This window comes from Magnolia sinica, chromosome 5 (genome assembly GCF_029962835.1).
Source record: "Magnolia sinica isolate HGM2019 chromosome 5, MsV1, whole genome shotgun sequence".
Taxonomy (NCBI): Eukaryota; Viridiplantae; Streptophyta; class Magnoliopsida; order Magnoliales; family Magnoliaceae; genus Magnolia; species Magnolia sinica.
Genome location: NC_080577.1, coordinates 111,121,587 through 111,142,544, shown reverse-complemented (window position 1 = coordinate 111,142,544; position 20,958 = coordinate 111,121,587). Strand labels below are relative to the sequence as shown.

The following is a 20,958-nucleotide window of genomic DNA, read 5'->3' as shown; positions in this document are numbered from 1 at the left end:
TTTTAATGTTGGGTGTTTAATTACTTTTTTTTCATGGTGTGGTCCACATAAGATTGAATTTCTTAATTTTTAGTACCATTTAATAAAATGGGATGAAAAAAAATAATGAACGGTGTGGATATATGTAAAGTTATCAGAGTGGGCCCCAAACAGTAAGGGTAACACCCACTAAGGTGTTACTACCCGGGTAACATCTAATCCGCTCCTGTTCCTGAGTATCATTTAAGAAGCCTCCTTTCTCTCATTTCCCAACGAAATTCAGACACACGTCCGACCCCATCGTTTCCTTTCCCTCCAAAATTCTTTCTCACTTTCTCTCTCTCTCTCTCTCATGGAATCCACCGTCAAGCAAGAAATCATCGAATGGCCATCTCAAAATCCCCCATCGGATGGCTCAAAGCATGTCGCCGTAATCGATCTCAGCAGCAGCAGCGATTCCGATTCCGATTCGGACTCCGACGAGGAATTTCCTCCTTCTGCCAAAAGACCTAGGGTTTCTAGCGATGAAGAAGAAGGAGAATCTTCTTCAATCAAGAAGCCGAAACCTGACGATTTGCGATTCGTTCTCCCACTTGGATTCCTCGATCCGCTTCCCCCTGAAGATCCCACCCCACTGCCGCCTCCTCAGGCGCCCCCGCAGCTGAGACCGAAGGTCGCGATTCGAACCTGCAAGCAGTTCTGGAAAGCTGGGGACTACGAGGGCGATACTGTCAAGGGTTCGGAATCCTCTGCTTCCGGTAATTCTGCAATTGTATAGAAAACAAGAGATGCTTTTATTTGTTCAGTGGCCCAGTGCTTCATGCAAGTGAGTCACCCGACTTTCCGGTGATTCTTGATTGTTCATCTGGAGGACCCAACCTGGGTGGTGATGGACTGAAAAATTCTTCCATTGAACAATCCCAGCCGTTGCTTTGTGGACATTTTTCTTCCCCACTGCCTTAGTACCATTGGCTTTATTTCTTGTTTAACCGTCCATTTTCTGGGCTACAATCATATATTTGGAATGATCTGACTGGGGAGTTCTTATCAGCATCACCCTTCCCCAGTGTGGCCTAGTTCATGAATGGTCTGGATCACTTGAAAGCTGTACCACGCATGAGAAATAGAGGTCCAAATGGAAAGAAAACTGGTTTAGGCTGAGATTGTGTATTTCAGTAGGTGTTACTCATTTGGGTTGGATATTTCTTTTCATTGATTTCACAAGGCTACTCTGTAATTTATATTATTTTTATGCATTTGCTTGCAATCTGATCAGACAGTCAATTGATACTATGTTAGTGAAATTGGTGTTTTTACTAGTTTGGGCTGAGTTTGTGTATTTCAGTAGGTGTTACTCATTTGGGTTTGGATATATATATATATATATATATATATATATATATATATATATATATATATATATATGTTATTGTATGCATTTGCTTGCAAATCTGATCAGATAGTCAATTGATCCTATGTTAGTGAAACTGGTGTTTTCTTGTTCTTGATCTCTTGTTACTGGAATTTTTTCTTTTTCTTGCGTGTTTACTCTTTAGTTAGTGTGTGTGTATATATATATATATATATATATATATATATATATATATATAAAAGCCAGCAGGCAATCATAAGTGTTGGAAGTTATGTCCATGGTAATTTGACTAGAGAAACTTTTTGAAGCATTGCCCATCCACAATGGGGAAAAAGCTTCTCTTTTTTCAAACTTCTCTCTCTCTCTCTCAAATCGGACTTTGCCTATTTCTTATTGTTTTATGGTTATTTCAAAATGCTGTTATTACTAAGTGGGCTGTGCATTGTTACCCATGCTGCCCCCCTTAGAAAAAAGCTCTAAAAGACATGCTGGATGAAGTAGGCATCTGTCCCTCTGACGAGGAAGTTTCCCATCTTTGAAGAAATTCTATTGTCAAGTTCCTGTCTTTTCAAGGCCTCCAATGTGTATTGTTAGGCAGACTCTAGCACTCATGACTTGACTTGTTTGATGGTTTTGCTTTTTCTTCTTTATAGTTGTAGGGGAGGTGATGTTGTGCATTTGGTTTTGGCGCTTAGACCATGTGTTTTGGCTATTGACCTCTTGCTTTTATTTCACAAGCTCAGGGTAGGTCATTGAAATCATCATAATCTAAGCCTTATTCCAACTAATTGGGGTTAGCTACACGAGTCTTGTTATACCATTCCACTCTATCATGGACCATATCCTCAAATTGTAGATCCTCAAGTCTTTTCTTACTACCTCACACACTTCCTTTTGGGCCTTCTCGTTACCCTTGCATTCAACTTGAACCAACTCACTCCTAACCGGTGCATGTTAGGTATGACATAATAAAATGTATGATGTAATCGATTTAGTTAACTGGTATTGGGAAGATTTTAGAGTTGTCATGTACTTTTGGAATACACTATTTCAGCTATGACCTCAAGATGACATTATAGAGTTGATAAAGGGTTACTCTCTAGCAATTCTATGAAAATATTCCCTATTCTTGTCTCCTTCCTTTACCATTTTGATGTCAATTGTTGTTTCCAATGCACTTCTTCTTGCCTGGGGGTGGCCTCCAACTACATTGGAACTTCTGCTATTTTACCACCATCAGGTGATGAGAAGGAGCCTCCTCCCTCTATCCTTTCAAACTCAGATAATTGTTGATACAACAATTCTTTGGTAGCTTTAGTACCTCTAGATACTTCCTTGCTCCACTACTCGAGCCTAGCCTCAAGCAAGTTTAGCTTGGAACCGGACTTCTTTCTAGCCTTGAGCAACGTCCTTGAAACCCACTACAATGCTTCTTCTCGATTCCTCTCACCTCCATTGAGAAATCAAGTCCAGGACTTTGATCCCGGGTGAGTCAGTACCAGGACTTTTGGATGGAAGGGCATCATGAAAAGATACAACTCAGAGATTGCACTATTTCTTGACAAGAGGATTGAGAGGCAAGAGCCCTTGGAGTTTTTCTTGTTTGTCTCCATAGCAACATAGATCTCCATGATCCATCAACGTGATGGTCGTTTAAAGCTTTCATGACCTGTCATGCCCCTCCTTCATTTTGGAACCTCACAAAGCCAAAACCTACTCGTTGACTAGTTGCCTTAGTCACTAGGAATAAACATATTTAAAACTCGACCACAATCCTTAAAACCTTGGCGAAACTCCACAGGAGGAGAGAAAGGGATAATAGGAACAAACAAAGAGAACATCCCTCCTTGACCCCCCTCTTCCTTTTCCATGCTGGGATCCACACTCTCTTTGTAGAAGGGAGGAGGTTTGGGTAAAACTGGTGTGCTCAAGAGCAAATGACTGCTTATCTTATTTTATTAAAATAGTTTTTACAAAAGGCTGTGGTGTCCCAAGGGAGTAATGAAATGAGCATATGTACATATATACATGTAAGGGCTAACATCCCCACCTTCATGGGGAAGTTAGCAATGACCCCAAACCTTTTAAATGGCATATGGGGTGACCTATCATCAATTTGAGCCAATCCGTTAAGTCATTCATACAACTAGGAGCAAGCCATGGTGTAAAAATCATGCCATTTGGATGATTGTAAGTGTCCAATCGATGGCGAGAGTAAGAGCGAGAGAGAGAGAGAGAGCGAGAGCGGGTTGACGATCGGGAAGGACATAGATGGAGGCGGATGTGGCAGAAAGGGGCATCGTTGAGACGGATGCGGAGGAGCAGGCAGATCCTCAGAAACGATGACAGGAAATCCCTCGGCGAAACAGGAAAGACAGAGATTGATAGAAGGTCTAGGAATATCGCGAGCTTCCCAACTCTGTTTGTCAGAGGTTATCTAGAAGGGTGGTTTCCAATAAATTTCTCCAGAGTATTTGGCCGTGCAAGGGCGGTTATGGATGTTGTGTTGCCAAGAGACAGGACATCAGGGGATCTTAGAGGCTTCGCCCTCATTAGGATGGGTTTTGAGGAAGAGCTGGGAGGGCGGTCCAGATGCTTCATGACAAAAGCTTCAGTGGGAAATCGATGTTGGTGCAAAGGGCTAGACTCGGCCTTGAACGTAAGGAGCAGAAGAAATCCTCTGGATCTGCAAAGGAGACGAAGAAAATTTTAAAACCTTCCAGGCTCCCACAAGGGCATAAACACAGAGACCAACCCCCTCGGAATACCGATCAATCGTTCAAGGAGGTTCTCCTTAAGCCTTCGGGCCATTCATCTCAAGGCGTGCAACAGTTATCTCCCCCCCCCAGAAGGCAGGAAAGTAGAAGGAACTAGAGACGGAGACTGTTAACTCTACTTGCGTATGATGCATATAACCAAAGAGAGATTAGACCGGTCTAGAAGGGAGCTACGGGATACAGTGGTGGTGAGTACCAGAGAGGGCGTCTCGATCCCTCAGGTGCGGAAATGGATAGCGGATTGTTGCAGTTCCAACCGGGAAACTACTCCATCAAATCTATAGGTTATAATGACCTATGGATAAAGGTACGTCCGGGACTTAATCCGGACCTCCTAATCATCCGGAGCCGTGCATCCAGACGGTCTGATTTCTAAAGTTCAATCATGGAATGAGTTTTCTTTATTCGGCATGGAAGATGTTTGGATTCTCATCTGGGGGGTCCCTCTCGAATTATGGTATGATGAATTCTTTATCAAGGCTGCTTCCATGGTTGGATCTTTCATAGAGATAGATCTGAAGACGAAGCTAGGCAAGGAAATGGCCGTGATTCGCGCCCGAGTCAGAAGAAAAAAGGGTGACCTGATGTCGTTACAGGTCCAGGTTCTTGTGGACAGGAGAGTAGTAGAGCTGCCGGTCCAAAGGGAGCTTAAGGAGGAGCTCCTCCCTAGGTGGGGATACTTTTGGAGGACGAAGGAGTCTTCTTCCTCTCCTCAGGCGGTTTCGGTAACAGAGACGGTGCTTGGGGATGATCTGTATTCCTTAGGAGTACCGGAACCTCTCCTTATAGCTGGTGATTTACTCGTGAGAACGGGTGCGTGTGCTTCTTCCCTGAGTGAGACGCGTGGCCCCGATGGCGTGCTGACCACGCGTCCTCTGCCTCCCATCGATGGGAGCGTCAGAGAAAACCTTAGGCAAGCGACACGTATGTACACGCGGGGCCTGAGGTCTGTTCATACGCTTTCGGAACCGTCCAAGTGGAGCGACGAGAATTCACCACGTCAACTTCGTCTCGAAGCGAGTTCGAAAAAGGTGGTTTCGCATCCGAACGAGACACGTAGCGGCTCAAGCGATGATCCCCATCGCCAAAGCAACAGATGTACCACGATTTTCGGCTCTAACCCAGGCTTGGAGGTAGGTTTGGGTACGGGCGGTCAAAAGCACTTTTTATCCCTCAATCTAAACCTTTCTCCCCTTCACGAACCTCCCTTCGACCGTTGCCTAGTGCTCGTTCCAAATGCTTCGGATTAGAGGCTATCCTTTTGCGCGATATGTCACAAGCTCCCTCCATCATGTCAAAAGCAGAAAGGGGCTGGAGACCAAGTTTGAAATTTAGCAGAAGTAGAATTCGATGATCTTTCCTGGCATTCGGATGGCCAGGATTTCCCGGTCTCTCAACTCTCCGATCCAATATCAGTCAGGGACACGCTATCAGACTAAGCTCTCATCACTCTATTCCAGGACGGTATCAGCCATGATATTTTACAAGCTGAGCCGCTCCAAATTCGTTCAGGAGCTCTGCCAGTTATGAAGGGAGATTTCATCAAGAAGATGGAAGAGGAAGGGTCTAGGGCGAAATTGATCGACACCATTCACAAGAAGAAATGGATTCGGGACGCCATTGGTCACGTGGGTAGGGCCTTAGGTCTTTCGTTCGGGGACTGCCCGGAAGACTTCATCGCTCTTTTCCAGTGCGTGGACACTAGAGGGAGACCAATGGCAGAGCACAGGTCTCCTAGAAAACGCCTATCCAAATCATGTAGCAACAGAGAACTTCAGCATCTCACTCAGAGTCCGGGTTTTGGCAACAAACTAGAGTTGGGTGCAGCTCTTCAGGCTTCTCGGGGCAGCGCAGTTATCAGATGAAGATAGTTTCGTGGAATGTGAGGGGAGTGGGTTCACAACAGAAGAGAAGGTTAATCAAGGAATTGTGTGGGAACAGAAATCCAGATGTTATTTGGCTCCAGGAAACAAAAGTCCAGCATTTCAACGATCGGATCATGGGTTCGCTCTGGAAGGCAGTTGATGCTAATTGGGTCGTTCTCGATGCGGTAGGATTTGCAGGAGGTATTCTGATGGCTTGGAAGTCATCTCAATGGGCGCTGGAAGACAGCTGGACGGGCAAATTCTCGGTGTCGATAATTCTGCAAGATAAATCTTTCGCTTTCAGATGTCTCATCTCCTCGGTGTATGGCCCTACTTAGGAAGCTCGTCGGCAAGAGTTTTGGGAAGAACTAAGCCCGTCTAGGCAAAGATTTGCGGGCCCGTCCTGCTTTGTTGGAGATTTCAATGTCGTCAGATACGCGGAAGATAAATCCCACGGGAGAAAGGTTTCTCTAGCGATGTGTGCATTTTCCTCCTAGATCAATGATCAGGAGTTGTTGGATATTCCCCTTCTCAGCGCCAGATTCACATGGACCAATGGGAGATCTGATCCAATTTTCTCTAGGCTGGATAGATTTCTGATATCCCCACAGTGGTTGGAAGTGTTTCCTTTGGTGTCTCAGTCTGCCCTCCCAAGAACAACCTCAGATCATTGCCCGGTGATATTATCTGCTGAGGATCAAAATTGGGGCCCGAAACCCTTTAGATTTGACATCTCTTAGACAAATATTAAAGGTTTTTCTCAGTTGGTTGCTAACTGGTGGGACGAATTTATAGTCGAAGGCTTTGCAGGGTACAGATTATGCAGCAAACTCAGGATGTTGAAAGGAAAAATTAAGCAGTGGAAGCAGGATGAACTTCGCAACAGGGATCAGGAAACGGAGTCGTTATTGGCAGATTTGCAAGCTCTTGATGTAGGAGCTAAAGATGGTATCAGATCCTCCGATTATCTGTTCAGTCGCATTCAACTAATTCAATCCTTATCAGCTAGAGCTCTAGAAAAAGAATTAGATTGGAAACAAAGATCTCGGGCTAGATGGATAAAGGAGGGAGATAATAATACTAAATACTTTCATGCCATTGCTAGTATGCATGCCAGGATGAACAGGATTAGCAGTATTGTTGTTAACGGCAGCCGGATCGAAGACAAGGATAGAATTGCAGAAGAGGCGATAGGTTACTTTAAATCCCTGTTCCGAGGAGATCCTTGGGACGGACCAAGGCTGGACTATCTTCAAATGCACAACTTTTCAGAGGAAGGGGCCAGCAATCTTGAATCCCTTTTCAGCTTGGACGAAGTGAGGAGGGCAGTGGCTTCTCTAAGTGGGGATAAGGCTCCCGGCCCAGATGGCTTCCCCATCAGGTTCTTCCAAATTTTCTGGGATGTTATCAAGGAAGATGTTATGAATTTTTTCAAGGAATTTTACGATAGGGGAAGATTGTCCAAAGGCCTCGGGGCTTCCTTTATCGCGTTCATCCTGAAATCTTCAGGAGCTACGTCATTTGAAGATTTCAGACCGATCAGTCTGTTAGGTGGGCCGTACAAGATTTTAGCCAAAGTATTAGCGACTCGTATGCAAACGGTTATGGGAAACATCATCTCAGGTAATCAAAGTGCGTTTATCCAGGGGAGGCAGATAGTAGATTTCGCCCTTATTGCAAATGAATGTTTGGACTCCAGTCATAAATCCGGATCGAAGAGTATTATGTGTAAGTTGGACATTGAAAAGGCATATGATCATGTTGACTGGGACTTCCTTCAGTACATGCTAAGGAGGATGGGTTTCGGTGTCAAATGGAGACAGTGGATTAGAGAGTGTATCGGTTCAACCAATTTTTCGGTTCTTCTAAATGGATCCCCAAAAGGATTCTTCAAAAGTTCAAGAGGGCTATGCCAAGGTGATCCTTTGTCTCCTTTTTTGTTTCTCATAGTTGGGGAGGTCCTATCCAGAATGTTGCAAAAAGGACAAGAAGAAGGCATCTTAAGTGGCATAAGAGTGAGAGGAATGTCCTTCAAAATCTCCCATATCCAATATGCGGATGACACTTTAATTTTCAGTGAGGCAGGCCAAGAAATGGTGGATAATTTGCACACCTCCATCCGCTGTTTTGAAGCGGTGTCAGGTTTGAAAGTCAACTTGGTCAAATCAAAGATGTTCGGCATCAATATGGAGGAAAAAGGAGATATCAGATTTTGCAGACCACTTTGGCTGTTCGGTAGTTTCATTCCCGTCTTCCTTTGTTGGCCTTCCATTGTGTATCGGGACGCCCCCAAAATCTTCATGGGACAAGGTGATTAATAGGTTCGAAAATTATTTAGCAAAATGGAAATGTTGTCATCTCTCGAGAGGAGGCCGCCTAACTCTCATTAAGGCGGCTTTGTCTAATCTGCTTGTGCACCTCATGTCTCTATACAGATGCCCGGGTCGTGTTTTGAATACCTTAGACAAGATGAGACGGGAGTTCTTTTGGAACAGCAAGGTAGAGAGGAGAAAATTTCATCTAGTCAAGTGGCAGCAGGTGTGTAGAAGCTTTCAAGAAGTTGGCGTAGGTATAAAAGACCTTAAGCTTACGAACTCTGCTCTTCTCGGGAAGTGGATCTGGAGATTAGGGACAGAAGGTGAGAGTCTTTGGAACAAGCTGATCAAATGTAAATACGGCAGATCGGAGGGTGGCTGGTGGACAAAGACCTCTTCCACCTACAGGGCCTCAGCCCTCTGGAGGGGTATTTTAGCTATGAAGAATTATGATCTAAAGGGTGTCAATTTTGTCCCAGGTAAGGGTGATAGAATTCGTTTTTGGGAAGACATATGGTTGGGAGATACTCCTCTCAAAGAAGTATATCCTAATATTTTTCAGCTCGCCCCAAGGAAAGATATTATAGTTGACAGATGCTTCTCTCCCTCAAGTGAAGACATAGTTTGGAATGTGGTTTGTAGAAGACTTCTTCAAGATTGGGAGGTTACTGAGTTTGTTGATCTTCTTCACAGCCTTCATAGCTTCAACACCGACCATCAGGCCGTTGACAGTCTTACGTGGAGATTGGACAACACTGGTGTATTCACTGTAAAGTCTTTCTATCAGACAATGTCCACGTTTTCTGTTTCTGAGATTCATCCTTTATCCCTTATTTGGAAACATGCGGCTCCCCCTAAAGTTGTGGTGTTCGGTTGGCTGGTGGGTCAGGAAAAAATTCTCACGGTAGACAATTTGAAGAAAAGGGGGATGCCAATCGTCAGCGTCTGTTTATGCTGCATGAAGGAAGAAGAATCGATTGATCATCTTCTCGTTCATTGCCCGTTCATATGTAGAATATGGTCTGAGTTCTTTCAGCGTTTTGGTATAAATTGGTGCAGCCCGGGCTCGGCCGACCTTCTTCTCTTTGCTTGGCACGGTGTCAGGTTAGGCAAGCTTAAGAATCGGCTTTGGAGAATGTCAATTTCAGCAGTCTAGTGGGCTGTTTGGAAAGAGAGAAACAACAGATGCTTTGATAACATCTCGAATCCAGTAGAGGTCACAGTCTCAAATGCTAAGCGTATGCTGTTAGAGTGGGCGGCTAACAATGCTCAAGTAAAGGAGTCTGATTTTCTTTTTTTAGGAGCGCTGTAATGTTTGCCTTCTCATCGGACTCTGCTTTTTCTGTTTTGTTTCCTTTTTTCTTTTAATGAAATTAAATGACCTTTCAAAAAAAAAAATAAAAATCGATGGTGTGGAAATTGGACAGCCAAGATTGAATGGAGAAGCAAAATAACTCCAATCATCATCTCAAAACATCTACCAGATAGATTCCACCTTTGTATTGCTTATGATTCCCTAGCAGCACTTGGTTTGACAATTCTAACAATGTGATCTACGGCTCGTAAAAAGCGAATGGCTGTAACAAATTGACCCCATTCAAAGGGTTAGAATCATCTGATCGGCATGATTTTTGCACTATGGCTTGTTCCCATTTGTATTATTGAATGAGCCTTCCTGACACACACACACACACAGCTTCCAACCTAATGACAATTGCGTCAACTCTAACAGTTCTTATGTGTAGCTCAACCTTATGACATTTTTTTTTTTTACCACTTTACTTGTCAATGTGACTAATATAACAGGTTATTACACTCTATTTTGCAGGGGGTATGGATCATGTGAGGGTCCACCCCAAGTTTCTACATTCAAATGCAACTAGCCATAAGTGGGCTCTTGGAGGTACCTTCTGTGACACAATAAGCATTTTTCCACAAATTAACAAATTTCTTTAAAGATTATTATTATATTTAGTCAAAAGAGTTGCCATTTTTCTTCCACAGCTTTTGCAGAGCTATTGGACAATTCTTTGGATGAGGTATTTGCAATTGTTTATTCCTTGAAGCCTGCCAGCATGACTATTCTTATTATTGCATTTTGTAAGATGCCGATTTTCTTCGTAGGTTTGCCATGGAGCTACTTATGTGAACATCGATGTGCTAGAAAATAAGAAGGATAAGAGCAGAATCTTGCTGATTGATGGTATGGAGCTTTGCTTATTGTTTGGTTCATTATGTTTGGTCTAGACAAATAACTTTTTCAGCTTGGTTTACTTTAAGGGGTCGTTTAGATGTGTGGAAGCAGGGAGTTTTGGAAGACAACTTCTGTGGAATTAGGACATTTCTGTGGTTTGGAATGCCATATCTATATGGAAGGATCTTCCAAAGGAAGCTATATTCCTCAAAAGCCGGGAATATAGCTTCCATCCAAAAAGCTAAGACGCAGGTTTCCATGGAAAGTCCCTTTGCATCTTTCATGCCCTCGTTGAAACCTTAGCCTTCCTCTCCTGCTCTCGCTCATCTCCCTCTCAATTGAATCATCCAACTAAAGTGATGTTTGAGAGGGATGGGATCAACAGTGGTCCTGCATGATGGACTGTCCGTATCAATGCTTAGCCCTTCCTAGAATAATTAATATGGATTATGGACTGACTGTTTTCATGCCAATGCCCTTTTTCCTTGCCACTAATGGACGGTTAGGATATTCCGGTCAAAGGGATTTAAGAGGGATGGGCAATAAAAGGCAGTCCCCACATAATGGACGACCATGATCAATATTCAAACCTTTTCTGGCATAATCAGCATTGACCATCCATTCTCCTAGCCATTGGTTATCATCATTATCATCATCACCAAAGCCTTGTCCCAACTAGTTGCTAACAGCTTTACGAAAACTCTTCTGCCGATAAATCCTACATGAGGCTTTATCTCCGCTAAATAAATGTCTTCATGTCCTTCTCAACACCTCATTTGAAGCTGACGCAGGACAGCCCTAATTATGATGCATGCTCATGGACACAATTAAACAGCGGAAATAAAAGGAATAAATGATCTAAAATTCTAACAGTAATCATCATAACTGAGAAAATCATAAAGGAAACATGCAATGGAGCGGGCCATCACCACAACCATGGATTATGGAATTCAATTACTACTTAGGTTGGATCCGGCGAGGGATGAGACCTCCCGATCTTGCATGGTCACACCCAATCGATCAACGAAGATCACTAGTCCGAAGAACCAAGAAGTTCCTCAGATTAGGGATTTGAGAATTTGGGGGTTTAGGGTTTCGATCGGTTCTCAAGATTTTGATCGAAGAAGGATTAGCCAAAATTAGAAAATAGAAGGAAGAAAATTATTACCTCGAAGGAGTTGGAGGGGCACAAGAAGAAATTAGAAGAAGAAGATCAAGGGAAGAGAAGAAGCACCATTAGAGAGAAGAGAGGAAGGAGGCAACCATAGGGTTTGCTTTTCATTAATCAATAGTTAAAATTCGAGTTTAGGGCTTTAGCCCACTTAAATAAGCAAATAAAGACATAAAATTACTAAAATACCCCTAGGATAAGCAAATAAAGACATAAAATTACTAAAAGACCCCTAACTAAGTCAAAAACGCGCAAATAACATAAGTATGAGAAAGTTTGGGTGCTCGGTCTTCTTTCTCGAATCTTCCTTCACATGTGTCTTCCCTAAGTGGGGTCTTCTATATGTCCAATCACATGTGAAAGGTCTTCAGCTCCTCAATAGTCGCCTATCCACAAGGACGGCACTTGTGGTTGGCGCTTTCTTCGTTGATACACCTTGAATGCGCTTGTGTTCGCATCAGAAGCACTTTTAGGTCTTCCTCTTGTCCTCTTTTAGGCCTTTCAACCCTAATCAAGGTTTCCCTCTTTAATGGAGTTCTCCTGTCTTTGTTGCACATGACCAAACCATCTCAATATGCTCTCTGTCATTTTATTTCTAATTGGAAGAAAGGGGCCGTAAAGAAATGAGAAGGAGTATTGGCACCATGAGTTTAGTTCACAACCAATTGAGAAAAATTCAGATTCAAAAGATCCAGGAACTCCCAAATGCAATGCTTGATGAGAAGAAACTAGAGTAAAACCTCTGGTAAATTCATTCATGGAGCAAAAAGCTCAATAAAGATACACACACACACACACATGCATGCACATATATATCCACTTTGCAAGCACATTTATCAAATCCAAAAATTGAATTAAGAATGACCACCTATTCTTCACCACTTCTCTTGATGACACCAGCTGTATTGGCTATGTCTGCTGCATGAGCATACAATCTTGAGGGGGAATTATCTTATTGTTGGGGTGGGCAGCAAATTATCTTGTTATGATTTTCATTTGAGTTTATGTCAACTTTTCATTTATGATCATTTTAATTAATCTCTTTCCCCAGTTTTCTTTGTTCCATTTGCTTAGGAAAGGATGTTTTCTAAATACTGCCTTCTTTAATAGCGTTTATTTATCCTCTATCCAAATTTTTAATGCACTCAAGTTCTAATGATTGTAGTGTTTTCTATGCTCAGTGAATTATCAGTTTGATTTTCTCATTTGCAGATAATTTCGGCAAAAATGACAAATTTTTTTTTTTTTTGGGCATTTGCAGATAATGGTGGTGGAATGAATCCAGATAAAATGAGACAATGCATGTCTCTTGGGTATTCGGTAAAAAGCAAAATAGCAAATACGATTGGACAATGTGAGTCATCATTTTTCTCGGGGACTGATATTATCAACACTTGAGTTGACATCAATAATATTTATGTGTTAGAAGCTTTTTGCCACTCAAAAGTTCATTTCTATCTTTTTCTTTAATTTTCATTGTGTATCTTTTTAGATGGGAATGGTTTTAAGACGAGCACCATGAGACTTGGAGCAGATGTGATTGTGTTCTCTCGTTGTCGTGGAAAAGATGGAGAGAGGTTGGCATTTTGCTTGCAAATGATATACAGTTTTGTCTCCCATGTAGTTAGTGTTTAGCACTATATATGCCATGATGCTTTATTGTTCCAATATTAAATAAGCAAGGCCATCATGTTTTAGCTCTGCGATTAAGGTGGTCTCACTCCCTCTGTGTGTCTTCTTTGCTTTTTCTTTCTTTTTTCCCATGTGCGGGCATGCGCGCGCCCTCCTGCGCATGTGAATCTTTGATATGGTTTCGTAGGTTAGGATTCTTTGTAGTAGAATCCTAATCTGGAAATGCACAAACACATAATGTCTGCACACAGATGATACGAGAAACAATTTTAAAAAAAGATGATTGAAAGATAAGAATAGCATTAAAAAACTCATTGATTTCAAGAAAGCCACTTTATGTAGCCTTCAAGAAATGCACACGCACAACTGAAAACGATGCTTTTACTAAAACAAAAACTTGTTTTTCTTGACTCTTTGATTTTCATTGATTTCCATGGTTTTACTGCCTTAATAGGCATGAGATTTTTATTTTTTTTTAAATTTCTGCAGTATGTTAATATTAGTTGTTGGTAATTCTGGGTTATTTTAGCATTTGCTTTGATAATTTCTCCTTTTCGTTTTTATTGAAACCAACTGATATTTCTTTAATATTGGCTTTTAGCCCCACACAGAGCATTGGAATGCTGTCCTATACATTTTTAAGGAGCACTAGGAAGGAGGATATCATAGTTCCCATGGTAAGAACATTTTCAAAGTATGGACTTCTCATGTATCTCAGTACTTCTCGAATTTATGTTTGAAACACTTTCTGTTTGCATATTGCAATGGAAATAACAGAGAAAAAAGGCACATTACAGCGTGGGTATTTCTATAATGTAGACATGTTGCTGACACTGCCACAATACCTAATCCCTAATTGAGAAAGCTGCTACTTTCCAAACTGCATTCAACCACCCGGTCCACCTTCTCACCACCTTGATCCATGTACCTTTCGGTCTTCCTTTCATCCTCTTTTAAGGCACTTCAATATCTAATTAAGGTTCCTTTCCATAGCACATTTGTCTCTCGTCTCTGTTGCACTTGTCCTTAACCAGACCATCTCAATCTATACTGCAACGCTGATCTCTTATTGGGAAACCGTGCTCACTTTCCACTATAATTACCCACCATTGCATTGTGTCTTAGGTGAACGGCCTAGGCCACGTTTGTGCACCTTGCTCTACGCCTAGGTTTACTAGTCAGTTGTGACTCATCACCTCTAGGGAGTGCAACAGTTGCACAATTTCCACCACAACTGGGTTGGCAAGTTGTGGTGTGTCACTCCCAGGGAACTCCCTATCTTGATCATATTTGAAACAGGAATTTTCATGATTACTTGGAAAAAGTTCAACAGCCAGCTGCCTAGTTAATGTCAACTCTGCTTTACCCAGGCTGGGGGACTGGTTTGGTGCATTGATACCAGGTGGGGTTTCCTAGCTAAAATATTTAATATTTAGGTGAAAGGTGGTAGCCCACCTTTCCTTAACCAAAGCGTAAGCCAACTTTCAAGTCATGGTTTTAAATATGGTAATGGAGCACTACAGTTATCTTCAAAAACATATGAATACTGATGTATATCGAATGATAGGGACTATACATTGTCTGTATCGGTGTAAATTGACCGACTGTTGTGCAGTATTTACAACAGACAACACAATGTATCACATTGTTATTCAGACTGTAGAACTCTTGAAGAAGCCTGTTGGAAATATGTGACTAGGATTGAGAATGATGATAAAGGAATGGCTTTGACCCAGCCTGTCAACCATTTACCAAATCCCATGTTGTCCAATGGTTACTCTAGGAACTTCTAATCTACTTGATTGCATAGCATCTCCATGTCAACCTACAGACAGCTCTAGGAGAAGGAGAACATTTTCTTTTGCCTCAATCGATGTGTTCATGAGATAATCTGTGCTTCTTTCAAATTGATTGTTTTCAGAGATCAGTCAAAGTTATGCCATGTGGATATACCCCTTGTTATTCCTTTGATAGGCATAAAAATACAAACTCATTCTTAAGTTAGTTACTTTACCTTAGCCTAATTATACTTTCAAAGTTTCCCTTTAGTTTGGAAGTTCCAATTAACTTTTAATTATCCATAATGTTTTTTCCAATTTTATCTTTTCTAGAATTTTCCACTGCAAAGAGGCAAACTCCCCCCCCCCCCCCCTTTCTGGCCTGCCTTCTGAACTATATATGCATGTGATATATGAGAGAGATGCTCATATCCAATTAGCTGAACTGATAATGTCGAACCATCATATAATTCTCATCTTATCATTTTCGAGTGACACCCAACCCACCCAAAAGGTTCGCCCTGCCATGAGGATTGCCGCATGCAAAAAAAAAAAAAACAGCTTGATCAACTCATCAGGTGGTCCACACCAGTACCGTCTTATTGTATCAGTTGCCATCCTCTGTTTTATTTGTTGTGCCCCACCTGATGAGTGTATTGGATGGATTTTTGCACTAGGTGATCCTCATGATGGGGCCAACCTATTGTGGAAGGGTTGGATTTCACAAACATGATTTTTGCATTGTCTTATTATATTCACAGTTACCATTCTATGGTGTGGCACACCTGATGAGTGGTATTGGGTTGATTTTTGCACTAGGTGATCCTCGTGATGGAGGAAACCTATTGGAAGGGTTTAAATTTCACAAACAAGAGAGGTTGGAACTTGTCCACTAGCTGGATAGTAACTTATTGTCGCAACGTTCTGATATGGGCATTTCTCTCGCTCTCTAGATACATGCATTGTGTAGATCAGACATCCAGCCCATCCATTGCATGTGTGTTCCACTTGGATACAGGTCACAATAAGTTTCAGGTGTATAAAAAACTAGGGCCTGTTTCGGAGCGTGGATTTGGAACCCCCTGGATTTGAAATCCTCCTGTTGTGTTCACCCTAGATTTGGAATCAACTTTAATCCAAAAGTAGCTATACATGGTATATTTATAGGGGTTTGAATTTAATTACTAAATCAACTCTAATGTATCTAATTAGTGAAAGTATGTAATGTTTGACACAATGGTTGTAATATGCCCGCTGAAATATATACTTTCGCCGAAAATGATGAAATTCCAAGTATCGGATGGGCCACAAGCATAAGATCATGTCCGAGTGACTAACCAACGATTTTTAACCGTTGATTTACATGGACAATGTTTTTATGGCGCTGATCATCATATTAAAGTAATTATAGTGATGAAATTGATAATATAATTGTTTTGGGATATCATTAGTGGGCCATGTGCCCAATAGATTAATAGTCTAGTGACACACATGCAACTCTTGGAAGGATTTTAGATGTAATCCAATATTTCACCGTGGATTTCAAACCCCCTTTTTGAGGGGATTTGAAACCCCCAGTTACTTTATGGTGCCAAACAACCAGGGGATTTGAAATCCCCTCAAATCCCCCCAAATCCATGGTGCCAAATGACCCCTTAGGTGGGCCCCACTAAGTGGTTTTAGATGTTTTATGCACAATTTCACATGGTTTCAAATTGTGTGACCCACCTGAGTTTTGGATATGGCTGATTTTTGGGACATCCCATAACCTAGAGGGGACCTACCAAATGCACAGTCTAGATGTCTGACACATCACAGTGGGGCCCACAAAGCTCGACCTCATTGGAAGCTCCCATGAGGTTAACCTCATGGAACCTTTTCCCTACATTATACATATATAATGGTAGCTTCTCATGAGGTTAACCTCATGGAACCTTTTCCCTACATATATAATGGGAGCTTCCCATGAGGTTGAGCTTTGCGGGGGCCACCGTTATGTGTGTTGGACATCCACATCCATTTGGTGGGTCCCCTCTAGGTTATGGGATGTCCAAAAAATCAGCCGTATCCCGACCTTAGTTGGCCACAAAATCTGAAACCATGTAAAACCATGCCTAAAACATCTAAAAGCACTTGGTGGGGCCCAATTGAGTTTTGAAATGGCCTTAAATTTGGTGTGACCCCTCTTCTAAGTGGGGGCCACAATGGATAGGTTAGATATAGGAACCACATATCAATGGGCCCAATAAACAATCAGGAAGGTTTCAATGGGTGGGCATCCACTCTCAACTGTTGTCTATCATGTGGCCTACCTAACTAATGGATTGGCCTGTTTTTTAGGCCCATGGCCCATCTTGAAAGGGTGCATCTAATTGATGGTGTGGATGCTCGACACCCATTATAGTGGGGTCCACAGAGCTTGACGACATAGAACCTTATATATATATATATATATATAGCCCAATGCTCACCTGCGCACCTTCTTAGGTGAGCACCTATGCACACATGTCATGGGTACAAAATCCGAACGGTCCACGTGTTGTGGCACCCATGAAACCCCGAAGTCCCAACTTTTACCTTGATCCAAAACTCCTGTGGGCTATGGCAAAAGGAAACAATTTCCTTGATTTGCCTCTCTTTGCTATGGCCCACCAGAGTTTTGGATCAGGCTGAAGGTTGGGATTTAATCTCTCTCTCTCTCTCTCTCTCTCTCTCTCTCTCTATATATATATATATATATATATATATAAGAGAGAGAGAGTCCTCATTAATGAACATTCTGCTGCTGTGTTTAGGGTTCCCTCCATTCTGCACAATGTACAAAAACATCTTTGCTATTATCCATTCACACAAAACATATTTATGAGTTGGTGTTTTTCTCAATTTTGGTAATCTTTTGTTTATTAAGAGACTCTTTTTCTTTACTTTTTTAATTTGCTCCTATTTGTTCTTTTGTTCCTTCAAATGTGAAGATTGATTATGAGAACGAAGGGAGAGCTTGGAATAGGCTGATGCGATCTTCTCCAGCTGATTGGAATAGAAATATGGAAACCATAGTGCAGTGGTCTCCTTATTCAAGTGAAGCAGATCTTCTTCTACAGGTACTTTTCCTTCCATAATTTTTTCTTTGTTTCCTGTTTCAAAAGAAAGAAAAAAAGGATCAAAGACATGGATGTTGGTAACAAGTAACAACAGACGACTCAAACAAACAACTTCAGCATTACCAACCTATATTGAAAGGGGGTTTCTTTTCTTTCTTTTCTTTCCCTCTGCTTCCATGACATTGATTAAGAACATGGATTTGGTTGGCATTATTTAAAAGCTACATTTTCCTGAGTTTTCTATGATGTTTTCGTGGGTTTTATGTAGTTAAATTTAAGCTGACTTAAGGGTATGAGTACCTAGTACAACAATGATCAGTCATGAATCATATTCCGTAATGGCAACTGTGGCCGTAACGGCCGCCACTGTTACCTTTATGATACGGGTCATAATGGCTGTTATGGTCCCCGTAACGGCAGTTATGGTCTCTCTCTCTCTCTCTCTCTCTCTCTCTAAATTGAAAAAAACCCTCGGAAAACTTGTATCTGCCTCATAACATGGAATTTTTTATTTTTTGAAAAACCTGTATCTGCCTTGTTACAGACGATTGCAGGGCTGTTATGGCCTTTACAGGGGACGTAACGGGCTGTTAACGACGGTTATGGGTCTTTTTTTTCCATAATGGTTGTTACGGACGTTATGATCTCATAATGTGTAACGGTTGCCACCGTTACCTTTATTGTAACGGCCTTTACAGAACACCATGCTAATTGATTCTCTACGAAAATTTTAGAGTAAGGGTGAGAATTAGGAGTTTACAACTCATTATACAAAATCATTGTTAAAGTATTTTTCCCATCAATATCCACAAGTTGGGCTTGTAGCCTAATTGGTATGGTTCACCCTTCTAAATACTTGCATGTCTGTCTTGTCTGCATATTCAAGCATTTGAGTCAAGTATTCAAGTTCTTTGAAGGAGAATTGAATATCGTCAGCTAAAAGAATGCCCCGTTCATGCACAAGGATAATTTACTATTGAAAATGTTATTTAATCCCACCGTGTTAGTACTAGTGTACTACTACCATTCGAAACTTGGAATTTTAGGTAGCATTGAGTGCATGAAATTATCCTTGTGCATGAATTTTAGGTAGCATTCGAAACTTGGAATTTTGCTTCTTGACCACTCAAAAAAGTTGTATACGTCTTGTGTTCTATTAGCCTGAGAAATGTTGATTCTAAGGGGAGCCCAAAATGTTCTGCTTACAGCATGGCCCAAAGGCATATTCGGAGGACTTGTACTGTTTTGTTTTATTTATTTCTTAATGCAGTCTGAGATGCTTTAATGGAAAGTGAAGTTAGAGAAGACATGGAGGGTTTTGTAGGTGTATCTAATCTTGATATGAAGACTTTAAAAAAATAATAATAATAATTTATTCTGGAACAATTTCTTATTTTGGGCTTGGGCATGTCATGGGAATATATGTTTGTCAGATTTGATGGCATTCTACTTTTCTTTTGAATGATTACACGATTTATAAAAGAAGACACAAAAAGCAAGAACAAGAATGGAAAAAAAGGGGAGGGAATGAGGGATTTTGAGAAATATCCATCAATTTTTGTTATCTCTCAAAGAAAAAAAAAGAAAAAAAAGAAGAAGAAATCATCCATCAGCCTCATAAACAAGGATCATGAAAAACGTAGGAACTGATCTTTCCTTTTGCAACCCTTAAATAGGGAAAGCCCCAAAGTCCAAGCTAGTGCCCCGCCCTTCACCTTGAGAAATATGCTTCCAGATTGATGGATCTATTATTTAGCATCCTATTATTTCGTCCCTTCCACACATACCATAAAACAAAAATCCAAGAGAGGCTACAAATTTCTTTTCTTTTAACATGAACCCCCCAGTCTGAATATTAAATAGAGTTTCAACCATGCTCGGCATGGTCCAAAAAATTTCCAAACATGCCAAAATCTTCTTCCCCAAACATGTAATCACAATGGATGAACAAACGGTCCACTGATTTGGCATCCTTGAAGCACAAGTTGCAAACATCTGTGATCATCCTCAACCTGCTTCTAAGATCTAATTGGGCAGAGGTTGCCCAAATGCAGTCTTAGGGCTGGTAGGTGCAAAGAGAGATTGAAAGCCCATCTGCTAGGTTGGTTTGAATTAGATTCTGATGACAGTTTGATTGGCAACCTGAATCCGGCTGGCACTGGGGGGTTGGTTCATTCTCATTCCAGTGTGTGCCGGTTAGAGGATTTTAGCCCGTGGAGTCAGTGTGGTTCTAATATCATGGAAGCTGTGTTGCTGCTTAAAGGAGCTAGAGTTGCTTGAGATCATCAATTTTGTCCCCTAATTATTGAAGGTGACTCTGCAAATGCTATTAGACGGGCCAAATTGAGTAATCATGCTTGGGGATCAGCGAACCTGATGGAGGGATTTTAGTAGATTTGTCATAATCGTGCTGTGACCTTCTCGCATGTTCATGAGAAGCGAATTCGGAAGCAGATGGGCTTGTGAAGCTGGGGGTAGTTAGAGAAAATATGCTCACTTTTGTTTGGTACCCTTCAAGTGAGTAGAGGGCGAGCTTGCTATCCTTGTGGATATGCAATGTCTTTAGTTGGTTTTGCTGTTCTTGTGGCTATGTGACAGCTTTAGTTGGTTTCTAGCATCATTGTAATCTCATCTTGTGAGCTGTTGTATCTCTTTTAATAAAAAATCTATGATATCCATAAAAGTCCCTTCTATTGTTCAGATGGTTGATGGTTAACGCTTTATTGGTAGCGACAAGCCTCCCAAACACAACTAGTTTGGGAAGGCTAGGATAA

At 41.5% G+C, this 20,958-nt stretch overlaps 1 protein-coding gene across 2 annotated transcripts in view; it reads left to right on the top strand.

Moving 5' to 3' along the window:
- The first annotated feature begins 247 nt into the window (after window positions 1-247).
- LOC131246698 (protein MICRORCHIDIA 7-like) overlaps window positions 248-20,958 on the top strand; it is a 49,937-nt gene continuing 29,226 nt past the window's right edge. The window contains exons 1-8 of one of the 2 annotated variants that reach the window (XM_058247048.1): window positions 248-737; window positions 10,137-10,211; window positions 10,313-10,347; window positions 10,433-10,511; window positions 12,935-13,027; window positions 13,166-13,250; window positions 13,907-13,982; window positions 18,056-18,184. In XM_058247048.1, the coding sequence (XP_058103031.1) occupies window positions 332-737; window positions 10,137-10,211; window positions 10,313-10,347; window positions 10,433-10,511; window positions 12,935-13,027; window positions 13,166-13,250; window positions 13,907-13,982; window positions 18,056-18,184 (978 nt within the window). In that variant the 5' untranslated portion in view covers window positions 248-331. The remainder of the gene's footprint in view (window positions 738-10,136; window positions 10,212-10,312; window positions 10,348-10,432; window positions 10,512-12,934; window positions 13,028-13,165; window positions 13,251-13,906; window positions 13,983-18,055; window positions 18,185-20,958) is intronic. The other variant, XM_058247049.1, reaches the window with a different exon arrangement.